The 20575-nt window shown below is 38.5% G+C and overlaps 1 protein-coding gene across 1 annotated transcript in view; it reads left to right on the forward strand.

Moving 5' to 3' along the window:
• The window catches only part of MYBL1 (MYB proto-oncogene like 1), a 35574-nt gene extending 17259 nt beyond the window's left edge, over positions 1-18315 (forward strand). The window contains exons 6-16 of the mRNA XM_067553849.1: positions 869-1052; positions 1745-1819; positions 8578-8682; positions 10782-10994; positions 11705-12070; positions 12583-12725; positions 13058-13172; positions 15188-15304; positions 15409-15513; positions 16660-16839; positions 18030-18315. Of these exons, the coding sequence (XP_067409950.1) occupies positions 869-1052; positions 1745-1819; positions 8578-8682; positions 10782-10994; positions 11705-12070; positions 12583-12725; positions 13058-13172; positions 15188-15304; positions 15409-15513; positions 16660-16839; positions 18030-18158 (1732 nt within the window). The 3' untranslated portion in view covers positions 18159-18315. The remainder of the gene's footprint in view (positions 1-868; positions 1053-1744; positions 1820-8577; positions 8683-10781; positions 10995-11704; positions 12071-12582; positions 12726-13057; positions 13173-15187; positions 15305-15408; positions 15514-16659; positions 16840-18029) is intronic.
• The last annotated feature ends 2260 nt before the right edge of the window (positions 18316-20575 follow it).

Raw genomic sequence — 20575 nt, forward strand, 5'->3', positions numbered from 1 at the left:
ATTTTGGGTTTTTTTTCACTGATGACACATGCCCCCAAAACACCCAATCCTAAATAAACTTTGAAAAAGATCTTGTGCAAGCTTACTGTAATTAAAATGTTTTAAAAATTGAAGTGCCATTTCTAATCTTCTGTCTAGTTTTTTTATTTAGTTTTATTCACAGGTTAGCTAAACTAACACATTCACAGTGAGATTGTGAGCCCCTTACTCTCATTGCTAAATTAATTTTGAGTAGTTCAGTTGAAGTCAGTGGGACTTCTCATGTAACGTCTCAACAGTGTGAGTAAGTGGCTTCCTAACTATCAATTTTTTTTTTTTTCTTACAAGTTTGAAATGTATTCTACAAAAATCTGTAGATACCCTCTTGGTTTTTTTTATTTAAATCCCACCTAGTTAATCCTTACTCTTACTCTGCAAGTAGTCTAACTTCAGTAGGACTGAAGAGCAGAGTATTCATCTTGAGTAATGGTGGAAGAATCTGGCCCCCATGTGTGATAATTAGATGAGACGGTATATCTAATCAATTTTGGGGGGATTCTAATTTTTTAAAGAACTTTTAAATCCAAAAGTAATTGCCCAAAGCTCTGTAGGAGTTAAATTGTCGTTGGTTCTTTTTTAAAAAAAAACAAAACAACTTTATATTTAATATGTATGTTAAAGAGGTGAAAGTGTGGCCATATAGACTATGGCTGTTGAGGTATCCAATTAAGAAAAAGATGTTCCTTACCAGTTAGTGGAATGGTGAAATATGTGATAGGTTTAAAAAAAAATATTGGTGTAATTTACAAAGTTTGTAAATTACACAGTTAAAAATTGTTCCTGAAATATGGAAGTCAAATTATCTTTCTATAATATGACTTTGTTTTAGGACAGACAATTCAATAAAAAATCATTGGAATTCCACTATGCGAAGAAAAGTGGAACAGGAAGGATACTTACAAGATGGAATTAAGACCGAGCAGCCTAGTTCATCAAAACTTCAACACAAAACTTGTGCCACTGTGGAACACTTACAAACCCAGAATCAGTTTTACATACCTGTTCAGGCACAAGTAAGTTTTAAATGTACATTCAAAAATTCATTCATTGCAGTGTAGTAAAGTATATTTCTTCTAGACTGCAGGCATGTTATAAAATATAATGTGGCCTCTGAAGAGGCCACCTGTCGACTTGATTTTGACCTAAATTTCCTTTTGTAAAAGGAAAAATAAAAACTTAGTACCAGTAGAACTCTTTTCATGATTTGTTTTAAATTCAGTGGAGGCAGTTTTCTAATGAAAAATTTCCTGTAATATTCCCCATTCAAATCCTGCAACTCTAAAAACTTGAAAGTGAAACTGACTCCTTCATTTTTGGTTACATGCTAAGTGAACTGCAAAATAGAACAGATTGGATTTTAAATCTTACCAAGTGTTAGTACCTTAGTACATTTGTTTAAAACATTATTTTTAAATTGAATGTCCCTTTAAAATGTGATCGCAGTGCAAATTTCAGTCTTCTGCTCAAGCTAAAATCAGGCTACATAGTTTGGTAACTTGTTTTTTTCAGTTTCAAAATTAATCAAGTTTGAAAATAGACATTAATCTGTAAAATGAAAGATCATTTAATTGAAGTCAGTTTTCAGCCATTTAGTAATTTGTTTTCAAAGCTATACTGTTTTCTAAAAATTTGAATCTGTTTGGCTCCTAGTTAGTCTATGAAGTTACTTTTTATGATATGAAAAGAATTTTTTGGATTCTTTTAGATTCCAGGTTACCAGTATGTGTCATCAGAAGGCAGCTGTATAGAACATGTTCCAACTTCTTCCAATTATATTCAGGTAATTTTTGCTGGCTATTGTAAATGAAATGAGGTTAGAATTTAAGGGTAGGTCTACACTACTGCTTAAGTCAACATCGCTTGGGTGTGAAAAAGACATTCTTCCCTGAGCGATGCAAGTTACAGCGACCTAAGTGCGGTCCACGCTGGGGCTATCTTCCGCCTCCCGTGGAGGTGGAGTAATTATGCTGACAGGAGAGTGCTTTTTCTTCATTAGATGCGCTACAGCGGCACAGACTTATTCTGTCTCATTTCTTATCCTGATACCACTAGGATTCTGTTACTCATTTTTCAAGTTTTAAAACATCCCTTTTTTTAGATTAAGGCCTTGATCATTCAGCTAAATCTGCATTTGTGGACCTCTGTCGCCATGGTCCACCCTATTGACTTAAGGAGGCTCTGTGCAGGAGCAGGGTTCTTCCTGCATAGATCCAGTTGCAGGATTGGTGCCTAAAATTGTAGCTATGCCTTTTTTCTTGAAAAAGCTGTTGTGACTTTACAGGATCATGGTACTGAAAAATGAAAGTAGTCCATCTCTTTCAAGTTCAGAATGCAGATGCTCATCAAAGAATGCCTATGTTTATTTCTGATATGTGGAAATGTGATAAACTAATTCAGATCTGCCCGCTAATTAAATCTTTTGGTCTAAACTTCTGTCCCTGACTATGTGCATAGCTCCCATTAAATTTAGCCAAAGGCAGAATTTTGCTTTTTTATGTGTGCAGTACATGTATTACTATAGACATAAACAATTGAAATATTAATCTAAAATATGTTAAGCTCATGTAGTAGATAAAATAAGTTTAGTAATTTATTTATGATTTTTGACATCTTTTCTGGGTAATCTAAACCTTTGTCAGTCTTCACAAATATTCAAGTATTCAGGTGAACTGCATAGCAAAAACAAGTTACGTTGGATGTATTGTCATTTAGAACAGAAATAAGTTTAAAATAACTTATTAGAAAAAAAAACTTCCTTTGTGAAATGCTCATTATACTTTGATTTACTTAAGGTATTCAGAATACATTGATAACATCACAAGTACTGTGTGCTGCAAGGAGCCTTCTCTTTGTGAGAAGGCCTTCTGGGATAACATCAGTGGACTAGGAAATGGCAGAAAATGCATAGATTTGGAAAAACGAAGCTAAATAAATAAATTTTTGTATGGCATGCTCCCTCCACAGCCTAGTTAGATAGGCACAGATTTCTGTGCAGAACGCCTGTAACTTAACTTTCATTTTTGCTATGTAGTTCATCTTTAAATAAAATTGTCTGTTCCAACTTCCCTTCCCCCCTCGGTGTGGATGCAAACCATGATTTAATGCCCTAGTATAGCCTTGAAAGAAGCAGGCGACACTTTTAATACCGCTCTAGGTATTACTATATATAGAGAGAGAAATTAAAAATGCCGCTGTCTTTTAAGACCATGTTTAAACTTTGGCTTAGTAACTGTATTTGAAACTTATCATTTACACCCATATTGACCATGATTTTAAAAACTTGTCTAAGCTATGTTTGTTTCTCCGAAAACTTCCCTGTTCTTCTTCAAGTGCTTGCTCTTGTCGATTCCATGTTAAATGTGTGCGTGCCCAAATGCACGGCTGCCATAGATTTTTGCCTTAGTGGTATCGGTAGGGCTGGCTCTGGCCCTCTCTGGAGTCCTGTGCTTATGCGCTGGTATATGAGGCGCTGCCGTCCCTGCATCTTCTCAGTTCCTTCTTTCTGCTCATGACAGTTGCAGGAATGCCTTTCTATCTTGCGATAGCAAGTGCTTCAGTGGTTGTCTTAATAAACTGTTGTATATCGTTCTTGTAACAGTTAACAGTTAGTTAAGTTAGGAATAGTAGTCCCCTCAGGGACATTCTTCCAGGATGGGGCATGCCCTTAAACTGTGTTCTGTGTGTTACAAGCCTTTTACACTTAATGACCCTTGCAGCAGTTGCCTAAAGCGTTTAGGGGAGACTCATGGCAGGGACAAATGCAAAATTTTTAAGAGCTTCCGACCATAGACTAAGAGAGACAGGAATATTTGCATGAAAATCCTGTTGATGGAGGTGGCGCTTAGACTGGCCTCGGAACCACCAGATACAAAAGCACCGGTCATCGGTTGTGCCGTCCTTTGGTGCTGGCTTAGCAGCAGGCATCTGGCCTCAAGATCAGTGGCCCATTCAGTGGCCATACTGGCACCAGTGGGGGATAATGATGATGCCAGGACCCTACTGCCACCAGTCTTCTGTAGCCTGCGTCTGAGAAGTGGTCTGCAGTGCTGGCTGCCCTGGGGTGAGAATCAGATTCAGACTTTCAGGCTGGCACTGAGCCTTGGGACCCAACTGCAGAGGCAGTTCCCCTGGAAGAAGAGGAGGCACCATCCCCTCCCTCTCCAATACTGTCGTTTTGCTGGGCAGATACAATTATAATGTTTGGGATTCCGTGACCAAATTCAAGGACTTGCTGTCACAGGAGGTCAGGCAGGAGTTTGCTTCCATTCTGGAGGAAGGCAAGGCAAGGCTGTGGCTAGAGCCTCCCTCCAAATGGTATTGGACACGGTCGATTCAGCAGCCAGGTTGATGCGCTGATGTTCCTGGCTGCAGTCCTCGGGGCTGTCCAAGGAGGTGCAGCAGTCTATTCAGGATCTCCTCTTTGAGGGCAATGCCCTGTTCTTGGAGCAAACTAATACCAGGCTTTATGGCCTGAAAGACACTGCATTGGCCTTTACACACTGGAGAAACTTCTAGGAGGCAATTCCATCCGCTGCAACCACCTAGATTCTTGGGTCCGGAGTGGCAAGGAACCTACAAACGAAGGGACAGAGACGAGCTATAAATGCCATTGTCCCACTTCAGCTTCCTTCGCTATTCTGTCAGGCGCCGCACGTCACCTCGGTGGCCTGAGGCAGGCATTTTGAGGGTATGCCTGAAGACAGTATCCCAGTCTGGCCCCAACCTCCATTTCCACCATTTATTTTTGAACTGACTGTCCCACTTCCTTTCTGCATGGGCCCAGATAACATCGGCTCATTGGATCCTCAACATCATTTCAACTGGTTACATACTATAGTTCTCCTCCATGCCCCTCTCCTACCTCCCCTTCCACTTCCCTCTTCCAGGACCCTTCTCACAAGCAACTTCTCATGCAGGAGAAACAGCCTCTACCCATAGGAGGGTTTCTAGAGGAAGTCCCTCAAGGCATGAGGGAAAGGGATTTTATTCCCAATACTTTCTGATTCCAAAGGAGCCCTCAGGCCCATCTTAGACCTGTGTTGCCTCAGCAGTTACCTCAAGAAGTTGAAGTTTCGAATGGTCTCCCTAGCCTCCATCATCCCTTCTTTGGATCCAGGCAACTAGTACACCGCTCTTGCCTTAAGGGAAGCCTCTTTCCATATTTCTATTTTCACAGGAGATTGTTCCGGTTTGTGGTGGGCCAACACCATTATCAGTTCACGGCCCTACCCTTTGGCCTTTCATCTGCCCCAAGGGTTTTTACAAAGTGTATGGTGGTAGTGGTTGCTTACCTGAGGCATTGTGGTGGGGGGGAGATCTACCCATACCTTGATGACTGGCTCATCAAGGGCAAAATGCAGGCCCAGGTTCAGCACAGCCTCAGCCTGATACAAACCACCTGCCAGGTTCTGGGCCCACTCATGAACAAGTAGAAATCAACTCTATCCCCTGTTCAATGGATAGAGTTTATAGGTGGGGTCCTTGATTCTATGCAAGCCAGGGCTTTTCTTTCAAAACCCTGATCCAAGCAGTGCCAGACCTCATCACATATGGACAAGTACACCCTCTTATGACTGTCCGTAAATGCCTCAAACTGCTGGTCCACATGGCAGCCTGTACTTACGTAGTCTGGCATGTGCATCTACGTCTCAGACCCCTGCAGTTATGGCTAGTATTGGTTTACGCCCCCGGCACAATATGGGCCTGGTGGTCACAGTTGTCCCCCCATGAGCTATCAATCCCATGTTGGTGGACAGACCCTCACTTAGTATTGGTCTCCGACGCGTTGGATCTGGGAGAGGAGCTCACCTCAATGATCTCAATACACAACGACTTTGGATGCATGAGGATAGATCCCTCCATATAAATGTCAGGGAACTCAAAGCAGTACACCTGACTTGTCAGGCTTTCCTTCCTTAACTGAAAGGCAGGCTAGTTTAGGTTCTAATGGACAATACCATCACAATGTTTTACATCAACAAGCAAGGCGGTGCTCGGTCATCACCCTTGTGCCAAGAAACTCTCCGATTATTGGACTTCTCTGTGCAGAATGGCATTCATATTGTGGTTTTGCATCTCCTGGGAGCCAGAAACGAACTGGTGGATCTCCTCAGCAGATCCATTTAGTCTCACCATGAATGGTCACTCCACCCAGAAGTGGTCAATCTCATCTTCCAGAGGTGGGGAACTCCCCAGGTGGACTTGTTCATGTCCAGACAGAACAGGAAGTGTCACCGTTTCTGCTCCATCCAGGGGCTCGCCAGAGGCACTCTGTCCAACATCTTCCTTCTCCCATGAATGGGAGCGTTGCTGTACGCTTTCCCACCACTACTGCTGGTTCACAAGCTTCTCTTGAAGATCAAGCAAGACAGGGCAAAAGTGATCCTGATTTCTCTGGTATGGCTGCGCCAACACTGGTTCGGCACACTGGTAGAGCTCTCGACAGCAACTCTGTGGGAGCTCCTGCTCAGGCCAGAGCTGGTCTCCCAGAACCATGGCTGCCTGTTGCATCTGCACCTAATGTCCCTGCACCTGATGGCCTGGCGGCTACGTGGCTTGAATGCAGAGGAGAGGGCCTGCTGAATGCAGAGGAGAGGGCCTGCTCAATGCAGTTTCAGCAGGTCCTGATGGGCAGCAAAAGCCCTCTATCAGAGCAACATACTTGGCTAAATGGAAGAGGTTTTCCTGTTGGGCCTCGGACCAGAGACTGTTTCCATACCGAGCATCAATACAGGCCATATTAGACTACCTGTTACATCCCAAGCATCAGGGCCTAGCCCTCTTGTCACTTAAAGTTCACCTGCAAGTGATTTTGGCCTTCCATCCCCTGGTACAAGATTGTCATGTCATGGGAAAAAACTGATCTATCAGGTTCTTAAAAGGCTTGGAGAGACTTTACCCACAGGTTAGGAATCCTATTCCTCCCTGGGACCCGAACCTAATTCTTTCAAGGCTTATGGGCCCTCCCTTTCAAGCCATTAGCTTCCTGTTCTCTGCTGCTCCTCTCCTGGAAGGTCTCCTTCCTGGTGGCAATCACTTCATCACGAAGGGTTTCCGAGATCAAAGCAGTCACCTTGGAACCGCCAAACCCAGTGTTTTATAAAGACGAAGTCCAGCTGTGACTGCATGTAGCCTTCTTACAAAGGTAGTGTCACTGTTTTACAACAACCAGGACATGTTCCTCCCGGTGTTCTTCCTGAAATCACACGGGTCCAGGCAGCGTAGGTTGCAAACCCTGGATCTTAGACGGGCCTTGGCCTTCTACATCGAGAGGACAAAAGCCTTCCAAAGGTCAACACAGCTCTTTTTTGCAGTGGCAGACAGGATGAAAGGTCAGCCTGTTTCCTCCCAGAGAATCTCCTTATGGATAACCGCCTGCATCAAGTTTTGTTATGAACAGGCAAGGATGCCACCACCAATGATTGTAACAGCCCACTCTACCAGGGCATAGGCCTCATCGGCAGCCTTCCTGATGCAGGTGCCGATCCAAGACCTCTGCAGAGCTGCTACCTGGTCTTCAGTCCATGCTTTTGTGTCCCATTATGCTATTACCCAGCAGGTCAGGGACGATGCCAGCTTCGGCAGAGCAGTGTTGCAAGTGGCACATTCATGAACACTGAGCCTACTTCCGGGAATGCTTCTTGTGAGTCACCTACCATGGAATCAATATGAGCAAGCACTCGAAGAAAAAAAAGTTACTAATCTTTCATGACTGTTGCTCTTCGAGATGTGTTGCTCATATCCATTCCATGACCCATCATTTGTCCCCACTATCTGAGTTAATGGCAAGAAGGAACTGATGGGGCGCATAGCGCTTCATATACCTCTGCATGAGCGTGGGGCTCCAGAGAACGCCAGAGCCCGTCCTACAGATACCACTAAGGCAAAATTCCCTGGTTCCCAGGCTAGTGGGTGTGCACACACTTAGCATGGAATGGACATGAGCAACGCATCTTGAAGAATAACAGTTATGAAAGGTTAGTAACCTTTTTTTTGTTTTGTTATTTTGTTATTTTGTTACAACCAGTCCACTAACACTGGTCGGAGCACTAGTAGAGACGGAACACTAGCAACTGTCGGTGTTTGAAACCCATGTCATGCAGACCTATTCTGAGAAAGGTTAACTAAGCAGGTGTTTAAATGCAGGTGGTCATCTGGAGCACAGTCTATACTAGTGTTTCCCCGGGTATTTCCAATAGAGCTAGAACTGGCAAACTTTTGTCATAGAAGTCTAATATAGCATGTTGAATGTTCACAAACAGTACTAAAACTTATTAGAGAGCTAGCATGACTTCTGCATGCATAGACTGAAAATCAAACAAATCTCCTCTCTGTGCTGGGCTCTGAAACCATGCCAAAATCATGCAACTGACAACTTTATTCTAAAATGGTTGTCAAGCATCGCTTTATAGTTTGCATAGTTCAGCTCCCAGCATATGTAGGATGTAAGAAAGTAGAAGTCTAGCTAGTAAAGGGAACCCTTATATTTATTGAGTTCTATGAACAGCTTCTATCCTGTTTTCTAAATACCCATTTCAGCAGCCATTTGTTGATGATGATCCTGATAAAGAAAAGAAAATAAAGGAACTTGAGTTGCTGCTTATGTCTGCTGAGAATGAAATCAGAAGAAAGCGAGTATCATCTGTAAGCACTGTGCATTTGTATAAATATGTGCATTGGCTTTACACTAAGATTGATCTGCAGCTCACTAATGGATGCTGGTATTTCTATAATAGTGCTGTTATCTTTGATACGTTTTGGAACAGAATATTAAACTTGGTGTACATGAAGGACTTTAATTTGGGGAATGTATATTATTTTTCTTTTAACATGCAGTGTTTTTAACTTGAGGTAAATACTGTAGTATAGTCAAGTGCTTTTTTCATAATCTATATCAAGAGATGACTTTTAGAATGGTAACTTCACCTATCTAGTTTCATTCAGCCCTAATTTGAGATCCACTGCAACACTTAATTTCCTGAGAAATCTTGTTACTTTCAAAGGAATAACATGTGAATAAAGGCTGCAATATTTTGTCTGTTTAAGAACAGTCCAGAATTGAAAGTACTTATTTCCTTAGATAAATCATTTGGTTGATCAACATAGATAATGAAAAATGCTTATATTTTGCCATATTTGATTTCTACCATTGACTCAGAGAAGATTGCAAAGGAGACTTACAGTCCAGTAGAACATTAGTTTCCTCTGCAGTTCCTATGTGTGTTTATAATACCAAACACCAGGGTGTTCAGAAAGGGACATTTAGTGTGTGGAGGGGGGGAGTGTTAAATCTCTCCTGCCATGTAAACTTTAATGATCTGGAAAGTGAAAGTGAATAGTGAAGCAGCAAAATTTGCAAATGAGACAGTTATTTAAGTTAGTAAGGACCAACTAGGTTTATGAGAAACTTCAGAAGGACTGAAACAAGTGAATGGGTAACACAATTACATATGAAATTCAGTGTCAATAAATGCAAAGTAATGCACATTGGAGGGGAAAAGAGAAGAGTAAGAAGAATGATCACGGGCCTGGAAACATGGTCATGTGAAAAGATATTGAAAAGTTGGGGTTTGTTTACGTTAGGAGACAGATAAAGAGGGAGGGGACGTTATACAAGTATGTAAAATAATGAATGGTGTATATCTAAAGTTAGATCAGGAACTTCTGTTCTCCATCTCTCAACACAAGAACAAGGGGACATTAAATGAAATTAAAAGATGGCAAATTCATAACTGATAAAAGAAAATACTTTTTTCACACAACATTTATTTAAACTATTGAGCTCACTGCCACAGGATGCTGTTGAGGCCAGGAAATTAGCAAGTTTGCAAAAGGGATTGGACATTGATGTGGATATCAAAAATATACAGAGTTGTTGTTAATAATGAATTTTGGAAGAGCTGTTAAACCTCATGCTTCAGGGCTTAAGCCATTTTCTAACTGAGAACCTGATGATGGCTAACTTGATGGACCTGGGGACATAGCAGACTATCCCACATTTTCCTGCTGTAGGATTCTTCTTTTTTCTCAAACATATGGTACTGGCCACTGTCAGAGATAGGATACTGCATTAGATGGACTGTGGTCCAATCCAATATGATATTCCTATGTTGCTTCATAAACATGGCAGTGTTATGCTAGTTCATGAGATGCCGGCAGTGAAGTAGACTATAAACAAAAATGAAAGTCTCTTTATTGCATAAGCAGTCATCAATGAAACAAAACAGCATAAAAAGTAAGGTCCACTATTAAAGTAGAATTTAAAAACAAATTAAATATTTTAATCTGAAAATGTACCGTGTAACTATTATGCAGATGACTTGATAATGTCTTAATATTCAGGAGAGTGGGGAAGCTTACATCACCAGTGACTTTCATATGAGCAATTGTGAACCATACATAAATGTATATGAAATAAGATTTCAATCATAGTAATGAGTAGAGGATAAAGGAATAAAAGTAAGAGAAGGGGAATGTTGAGTGTGTGTCTTGTAAACTTAAGGGAAATAAGAATGTAATTGAATTACTTCAGAAGCTAACTTGGATGGGAAAAGGTGACCTGAATAACTCTGTTGTAGAGTACCTCCGCTAGAGAATTGTAAAAGTTCCATGTGAATCAGAATATTAATATATAATGTGTCCATAATAATGTGTTTATGAAACTTGCCCCAAAATCATGTTTCTGATTTATTTTCAATTTCTAATCTGAATAAAACATCAACACATTTCTATTATACAATTAGCAAGCTGGAAGTTTCTCTAGCTGGTCTGGAAGCTTCATCATGGAAGATAGCCTTGGGGAGCAAACAAGTGAGTTTTACAGCCTGGATGAGACCCAGGGCACATCTGTTCAACAGAATTCACCAACCAAGTACTTAGCTGTAGAGGCGAATGCAGTGTTGTCATCTCTACAGACCATTCCAGAATTTGCAGAGACACTAGAGCTTATTGAAGCTGTAAGTTGAAACGTGATATTGTCTAGTTTTCAATAAAGATGCAATCAGTTTATATTTGTGTATGTTCATATTTGCCCAATACATATAAACATGTTTGAAATTACTTCATACAGTACCAGATGGGCATAGTTTCACTATTGTTGATTGATTTGCTTTATTGGATGTCATGAGTGAATTGTATTGAAAACAAACTATAAAATTGTCAGAAATTGTATGGTTGTGTAAGAAGGATAGGGGAAATATTTAATCTATAGTGTAATGCCTTAGTTATAAGTTTGATATAACTGAGTTAAATTGACATTTTTATGTTGGAATGCCAGAAACTGAGAAAGCTGGTTGTTCTAGCCAAACAACCAATATTAATTGCATCAAACTATTTCTGTCTGGATTGTAAATGTATACTTAAGTCAGATTGTGTGTGATGGGGGTCAGTAATGAATAACAAAATATATTTTAGTTGGCTTTAAAATGTAAGAATTAATATCGAATATTTAACTATCTGAATGCTTGCAGTGAATTATAACTGATTTCCAAGGCTCATACATAGAATGAATGCAATATAATGTTGAGAGAAACTGTTGTTGACTTCAAATGTTCCTAACAGGACTGTTGTGATATACAACTTCCACTTTGAACACTTCAGATAAGCAAAAATTTAGATAAAACATGAATATGTCTATGCCTGAGTGTCTTGTTTTCTTACATCGTAGGATCCAGTAGCATGGAGTGATGTCACCAGCTTTGACCTTTCTGAAGATGCTAATTCCCCTGTCAAACCTGCTCCAGTAACATTAATGAGAATTCAACACAATGAAGGGGCTATGGAGTGCCAGTTTAATGTCAGCGTTGTGCTTGATGGCAAAAAAAATAATAGTAGCAGTGGAGAAGAAGCGATTCTTTCAACGTCCCCTTCCATAGCCAAGTTCAGCACTCCACCTGCTATCCTAAGGAAGAAAAAAAGATTGCGAGTTGGACAGTCACCAGTCAGTGAGCTGAATGATGGATCATATAACGATGCTGTCAATGTTGCACTAAAACAAACACCAGTGAAAACACTACCCTTTTCCCCATCACAGGTATGAGTTTTTTAATACAGCTAGAAAGCTAGGATTGCAATGAACAGACACAAATTGCAGGATTTCTTTAATATTACATTGTACCATAATTGAATATATTGGGAAACTGCTTAGAACATTTGTTAAAGGATTGGCTGAATTAAAGGGAGCACTTTAACGTGGAAGAAATGGGTTATTTTAAAGATGGGGAAATTTGTTACTTGATTTTCTTTCTTGGACTGACTTCTACTGCAGCTCGACATCTGGGGTGCACTTTTCTTCCTGCACATACTGGAGGTGGTTCGGATTTGGCTATGTAGCTCCAGGCTACGCTGCATTCCATGTATCTTTTAAAAAGAAAATTCAAGTTGAACTTTCACTAGTAAATTCAGCTCATATTGTGGGGCTATAGGCATATAAATTTAAAACAAGTTGTTAGAGATTTTCAGTGGAAATCATGTGGAAATGTTTGTTTTTATTGCTCACCATAATGTAAGAGTTCATGTTTTGTAAGTTGGCTTAATTTTTTTTAGTTTTTCAACACATGCTCTGGAAATGAACAATTTAACCTTGAAAATCCTGCATTTACATCAACTCCAATCTGTGGGCAGAAAGTCCTTATTACAACTCCTCTCCACAAGGAAATGACACCAAAAGATCAAAAGGAAAATGCAGGGTAGGATGACACTAAAGATCTGATGTTGAAATAAAAGCAAGATTCTGAAACTATGCAAAGTCATTTGACTTCCCAAGAAGTGACTTTATTATGTTTAGTTAGAATTTTCCCTTAATCTTTTTAATGTTGAACTTAAATGAACATTAACCTAGATGTACTTGGGGCAAATACACAGTGACTTATTACTAACCTGATTTTTGTGTGTGTCTGTACTCTGTTGTATAAAGAAGTAAACAAAATAGCTAATTTTGATGAATTTGTCATGTAAATTTAACTCTACCAGGAATAGTGAAGTGTTAAAATACATATGAACATTTTCTCTGCTTGGATAGTTTTAGAACTCCTACAATTAGAAGATCTCTACTGGGTACCACACCAAGAACTCCAACTCCATTTAAGAATGCTCTAGCTGCTCAGGAGAAAAAATATGGCCCTCTCAAAATTGTGGTATGTGATCTCTTTGCTTGTTAGTTTCTCTTAAGTGAGCCTGAATGCACTCACCATACAAAATATTGACATAAAGTGAGCCTTAGTGTGAAAATTAAAAAAAAAAAAGTAAAATCATTAGTGCTGTTGGAAGGTGCTGCACTGATCATGCTGGAAGATAAACAGAAGACTATCCACAGGACAGTTACAGCATAGGACAGCAACAGTGCAGGCTTTCTCTTTCTGCCCCACTCTTTCTACCATTGTGCTCCAATCATCTTTTGAAAAGACCAACTCTAGGGATAAAGGGTTCAGACCACATGCTCATTCATTTCATATCCTCTAAGACTACCAACAAGGGTAGACTTAAGCATTTTCTTTCTTTGTTCTTGAGTCACTATACATTAATCAGTTTTCATGTATATAGCTTGGAATTAGGCATATGGTAGTGCCATGATCTAAAAATATTTTAATGCTTATTTATTTTTATTTTGGATTCAAACTACTTTTTTCAGACCAGAGGGTGTGAGCAGGTGCCTGTCTTTCAGTTAGGCTCTATTGTCAGCCAGTTACCTTCCTGAACTGGTACAGATGAAAGTGTGGGTGACTAATTTCGTTATTTTAGGGACTGTCACTTTTTGTTGCTTAAAAATCATGTTAATCCCTGGTGTAAATGGATGCAATTTCTAGTCAGTAGTAATTCAGCCCTTTCATGCTGAGATGAAGTTTGGTCCTTTGACTGTGCTTGGATCAGAGAGCAGAAGCTTATCACAGCACTGTGATGCTCTCAATAAATATTTTTGGTGGTGATTAATATTTAGAAGTGTAGCATCTTTCAACCTTAGTTGTACATTAAAATAAAATTTAGAATATTCTAAATTGTAATAGAGAAAAGGGAGCTTTCATGAAATCTACAACTGAGTCACATATCATTACATAAAACTGTTTGCTTTGATTCTTCTGGTGTCTGTGGGTAATTTTTCGTTGCCCTTATGACCATGTATAACTTTATACCTGTGCATTTTTAATCTCAGTCAGTGTCTGCTCATTTTAGCTTTACCTCTTCCTGCTGAATTGCTTGCTAGTGCACAGGAGTCTTGAATTCAGTGGATTTACGTTTTCTGACCCCTTTCTTTTCCAATCCATTATATTTTGGCTGCTCCTTCGTTTCCACAAATACTAAAGGCAGCTCACAGACTCAGCCATGGGAATTGGCACCACCCTTGCTACCCTCACTCTAGATTCTAATCTCTGCCTCTCACCAAGCAAATAGTAGCCTGGCATTCCTGCCTTCATCCACTACTGTCTTGGCTTTTAAAGCCAAAGTTTTGGGCTGCTTGGAATTCTCTCCCTCTGCTGGTACATGAAAGGATCATCCGTATAGGCATATGTGAAGTTATACACAGTATTTTATAGTTATTAATGCCTTATGTAAAGATCTACTGTTAAAGTATCAGTGCAAATTCCTCCCTAGTAAGGATCACATTTTTGTAGTGTATAAACCATTGTGCTATTTGTAGGGGATGCTTCATCCCTATTGTGCGGGTGTAGTTTGAAAGTATAAAATAAAACTGGACACTTTAATCCAGTAATGTACATGTCTAATTTGAAATATCCCCTGCAAAAAGTAGTTTCCCCAATGAGAATCACATTGTCTGGTAGCACAAACCACTGTGCTATCATTCGTAGTTCCACTGGCTAATAAACACAAGCTGACATGTAGATTATGTAAACTTTCCCTCTTTAGGGTTAAAATACGTTTTTCTACCTGATGGGAAAGCAAGGAAGCTGGCTAAAAATAACTTGGAGTAATACAGTATTGTAAAAATCTGAGCAGCCTTGAAATCCTGAATTGATGTTATCAAATGCAGTTATTTTTATTCCTTAATTTGTTGGTGGATTTTACTGAGGCATTCTACCTCTTATGGAATAGACGATACCTCCTTGTTGTACTGACCAAAATGAATGTAAAATATGGTGAAAACTAGTAACGATACATTTTCTGTGGTCTTCCCCCTCCTCCCCATTTAAATTAGTCACAACCACTTGCCTTCTTGGAAGAAGATATTAGAGAGGTTTTAAAAGAGGAAACTGGAACAGACATATTCCTTAAGGAGGAAGATGACTCTGTCTATAAAAGCTGCAAGCAAGAGGTGATGATGGTGCAGTATATTATTTTACTACAGTAGTGGTAGCAAAAAAGGCCATTCTTGAATTGTAATCTTAAATTTTTTTCTTTATAAAATGTTGATCACAGCATACTTCTGCTAAGAAAGTCAGAAAATCATTGGTCTTGGATCCTTGGGAAAAAGAAGAACTTGGTGCCCAGCTTTTCACAGAAGATAATGTTTTGGATGTACAGGTTGGTACACTGGTAAATAGCAGAGCTGGTGGAAATTTTGATGAAAAATGGAACAAATATTTCCTCATTTTTTTATCAGCTGTAGTAAATAGTCACGTTGGGGGTCTAACTATTGACAAGTAAGAGTAAACCTGTTGCAATTTAAAAATAAGTTGTCTCCAGTACCCACCTGGATAGTGCTCCATGCTATGGTGTGTGGGGTTTTGGGAATGCATGGATTGTATTGCAGGTCTTGATCTTTTGTTTGTTGGACCACTGGGTTCTTAGATTCACATTAAGGGCAGTGGGGAGGAGAAATTTTGCCTCTTTAGTCAGTTCTAAGGAAAGAGGGTGATGAGCAGTCCTGTTCTATCTTTGGGAAGAAAGATGTGGGTATCGAATGGTCATTATAGCATATGCAGCTTTGAAATGAAGGGGAAAAATTAGGATTTTCAAGATCTTAGTATGTGGAGGCTCTGTGGTAGAGGAAAGATGCAAAGATTGCTTGCAGTTCAACACATCTTTTATTTTTTGCAAGCAATCAAGTGAATTTCCTACACAGTGATTTTCCTTTTTGTGTTTGATGGTTCTGTAAAAGTTGGCATAACAGAACTGTGGCCACTGCTGCATGGCAATGATGAAACTGGCTTGTGTATTTATTGCTTTTGAATACAATTTGGGAGACTATACAACCAATTTTTCAATGTCTCCCTTAGTATCTGTGAAGAACACTCTTAAGAACTGGCAGTCAGTATCAAACATGATTTTTGGTAGCAGGCTTCTAGTATAACTTCCTGTGTCAGTGTGGCTAGGGATTTATATTTTATAACTCTTTCTAAAATCATGCCAAATTATCAAGTTTTATAGAACTTAATTTTTAAGAAAATGTAATTGAAGCTGTAGCATGATATTATAACATAAGGGAGATGAAAAACTGATCCACCCTGGGCAAGGAATTAGAATCAGAACTATGCTAGGATCCCAGTATAGTCTAGTACTTATTACTGGATTGACACTAGTTTTCTCAGAAGTGTTTACTCAATGGTTCTACCTGCAACATAGTTGCTTTATTTTCCCATTTTGGTTTCTTTGATGTAACAGTTAAAGGTTATTTTACTAAATACTAACTTTTATTCCTCTTCCCCATTACTCTCTTTTTGCCATTAGTCAGAAAATATCTATACTACATCTTTGCTAATGATACCATTGTTGGAAATACATGACAACAGATGTAACCTGACATTGGAGAAACAGGCTACAACTTCAACAAACAAAACAAATGCAGTAATTAAAAAGAAACTGAATTCTTGCACTTCAAAAAATGTCAAAACGGAAAAGTCTCTTCAGGTCTGGATTCAAGACACTTTTGGTTAATTTAATTACCAATTTTAACTGTTAAATGGTCTTTAATTCCTCCTCCTCCCCCAGTTTGTACCTCAGTTTTCTGATAACTGCTAGAAATCTTGGCCAATATTTTTGCCACCATTACTTAGTTTGGGTCAATGTTCCATGATTCCTGTTTTTTGAGCTAGTAATTCGGCCATGCAAACGTACTCCATCTCTGAACGGGACAATTTTTAAATAAGCTCTTTTTATTCAAATAAGTCAAATTTCAGAATTTAAGTAATCAGTCTATATTACGATTTAAATCCTTGGTAATGTTAAATGGCTAAGTGGTTTTGTGCAGTCACTTTGGGCCAGTTCCGGTTCACGGATACATGGCAGTAAAGTACATGTGTAAATGCCTCACCGCTACTTGTGCTAGCTCTATAATGATCCACCACAAGTCAGGCCTGATCTAGAGACACTGTACAGATTTGCAATTGCTTCCCATGCTTGAATCTCAGTCCACAGGTTTTCTGGGAGGAGGGGAAGGGCTAAGGGATCATTGATCTTCCATAGGTCCCCAATATTAGGTAGCCCTGATGTCTACCACTTCTCTCATTCATCCCAAAATGTCTGTTTGATCCCCTCCTCTTTCACAGCTGCCAAACCTTCCTTTCTATAAAAAGTACCTTACATCCTTTCCAGCAACCACACTCTTCCCAGCTGCCAAAAACGTATTTTCTTGTTGCCTCTGAACAGCAATTATTGCAATGATTATTCTAGTGCATTGTCAATATTGCAGTCTGCTCCCTTTTGAAACTTCAACAGAGTAAAATACATGGGAAAACATCCTAAAAGAGAGGTTTTATTGAATTGGATATTACAGCATCAATTATTACAATGAAGAATTCAATTCAAGAAAGCCTCTCTCTTACTACTTCATTTCTCTTGCCTTAGAACTTTCAGCCTGGCATATATGCACTTCTGATGTGCTGAAAGAAGTCAGTAAGCTTTGTCACAAAATGTATGTACCAAGTATTGTAGAATAAAATGTGATATTACTTGAATTTTTATTATGATATATGCCGTTGTGAAATTTTATTGTGGAACAGGTTTTAATAAAAATCTGAATTAGGATTGTATTTAAATTCTGAAGTATTCCAATAATAGATGTTTACATTTTTTTTTCTTTTTAACTGTTTTTTATATAGTCAAATTGTGAATGGGAAGCAGTTGTTTATGGAAAAACAGAAGATCAGCTTATCATGACTGAACAAGCAAGAAGATATCTGAGCACATATACAGCTTCCAGCAGCACTTCAAGGGCTCTGATACTCTGATGATCATGGCAACTGTCAAAACCATCCCTTCCCCTTATAATTAACACTACACTGAAGAAGATTCCAGTGAAATACATGTGAATGAAGTCTTTTGTTTTTTGAGAGAAATCTTGTAAAGGAAAACTTGTCTCTTCTTAATTGACAAAGGGCAGATATATGAAGCTTTGTCTTTTCAAGTAAGGGATACCACAAACAATCCTGCAGTTAATTTTTCAATATTTAAAAAAAAAAAAAATCTAAAGCAGGGTGAAAAGAAAAATAGTAAAAAGTATTGGAGTAAATGTCAACAAATCTTTTCAGCTCCGATTTTCACATTTATTCTGCATGACATACATTGCTACTCTCCAGTTAATGCATTTTTAATGTAGGGTAGGTTTACAGGTACTTCTGATTTCTCAATAAGCAACATACATAGCTGTATGAAAATGCTTTTGCTTAAGTGCTCAGTTGCTTATGTAGCAATTTTTTCCTACCATATAAAGAAACACAGTGGAAAGGAGTCTAAAGGAAGGATAGAAAGTTGCACTACTAGTTTTTGGTATGCTGCAAAAACAATAAAATTAACTACAGTGTTAAATATATTTATTTGAGAATGGTACTAGAAATAAGATAGGCAAATGGAATGAATTAAGTTTTTCATTAGTGTAAAGCATCAGTATTTTCTTCATAAATCTCAGAAACTGAGACCATTGTTGAATGTATTGTACAGTATGTAGGAGCAGGGAAACTTTTGTAAAATGGAAAGGAGTCTGTTTTTATAATTTATTTTCATTTTAAAGCTTAAATGTAGATATTTATGTGTATGTAGGTTGTCTAGAAGCCAACGTTGTTTCCTGTTATAACAGCTAAAGTGGTAAAGGACAAGTTTTAACCTTGCAGTATGGAATAGCTGCATCATTACAGGCTGTGAAATGTATAAATCTATACTGTATGTTACATCTACCTAAGGATTGCACTATATACCCTTTAAATCATGTTGGTCAGCAAAGTAGTTATAAAGTATCCCTTTATTGTAATATTACAAGTGTTCAATAACTTGTTTTTATATGAGAGCAAGTTTGAGGTCCTATATGTGACCCAATTCTTGAATCCCATTCATGAATTAAAAATTAATGCATTTTATTACATGTTTAAAAAAACTTGGCACCTTGGTTTTTAAAACAGTCTTATCTGCACTTAGAAGTTTGACCATTGTATATTTACTATACTAAATATTTAAAGAGTGAAGAGAACATTTTTATTTATGAAAATCTTTGTCCTTATTTAAACCTCTACAGGTTACAACAGTTGCTTCAGTTGCCTATTTTAGGTATTTGCACTTACTTTGTCTTTTTTGAAGGAATGTTTTGGTTTGCTTTTGTTGTAGAGATTTTATGTAGTTAATTTCTTGCAGATTATAACAGTGTGCTATCAACAAGACTGACAAGTAAATAGAATTGTACACTGTAGTTTTAGCTATTTATAATTCAGACACTCTTCCTCTCCACTCCTGGGTGTGCTGCTATAGATAATAGCAGAATCGGCTTGCTGCTATGAGAGATGGAAAGAGCGGGCATCATATGCACTGTACGTAAAATTTCCAAAAAAATGATGGCAGTTTCTCCAGTTATCTTAATGAGATCAACCATTACTATGCAGGATGTAGCAAAATTCATACCACAGAATTTATACCACATAATACCAAGAATATTAGAAAATGGTATTTCTTACTTTATTTGAACACTTGATATGTGGTATGTGAAAAAGCAATCTACGTGGTTATAAAAATACTTTTTAAAATGGCTCATGGGTTCCAATTTTTTAAAGGAACATTTAAATATTGAATGTTTTGAATGCATAGATTCTGTAGTAGGCTAAAATTTTCAGCAATTTTAAATCAGATTAAAAATAAGAGAAATTCTTGTAGAAAAAAGAACTGAAAATCCCAGCTCTGCCAGGATTATTCCTCATTCCCCATTCATGTCAAATGGGAGGAGTCAATTAGATTCCCTTGGCAGTGGTGGTTTTGGTGTGTTCATTGCTAGCAGTAGATTTCACAAGGAGAATCCAATTTGTGGCACAAAATGAATTCATGAAGATGCTTAAATTGCATAATATTTAGAGATACTCTTGTAATCCTTTCATGCCAGCAGCTGGATTTTCCCCCCCGGATGATGTCTTTATTTTAGTGGAAATGTTTGCACCAAAGACACCAGTACCAAGGTTAAATATTGAGTTATGATAAGTAGTATTTATTTGAGTTGGTATTGGTTGAATCATCTAGTTAACTGCTTCTTTGTTGCTTTAGCAAGAAGGTTTTAATCTTTGATGTCAGGCATCTTTTATCACCTTTTGAATGTTGTGTGCATTTGCATTTCTTTCAGTTCATAAGTAGACTATACATGCAGCAGCCAAACATGCATGGAAACTGACTACAT

This window comes from Emydura macquarii, unplaced genomic scaffold (genome assembly GCF_026122565.2).
Source record: "Emydura macquarii macquarii isolate MOO-44397 ecotype Brisbane River unplaced genomic scaffold, CSIRO-AGI_Emac_v2 contig_1477, whole genome shotgun sequence".
Taxonomy (NCBI): Eukaryota; Metazoa; Chordata; order Testudines; family Chelidae; genus Emydura; species Emydura macquarii.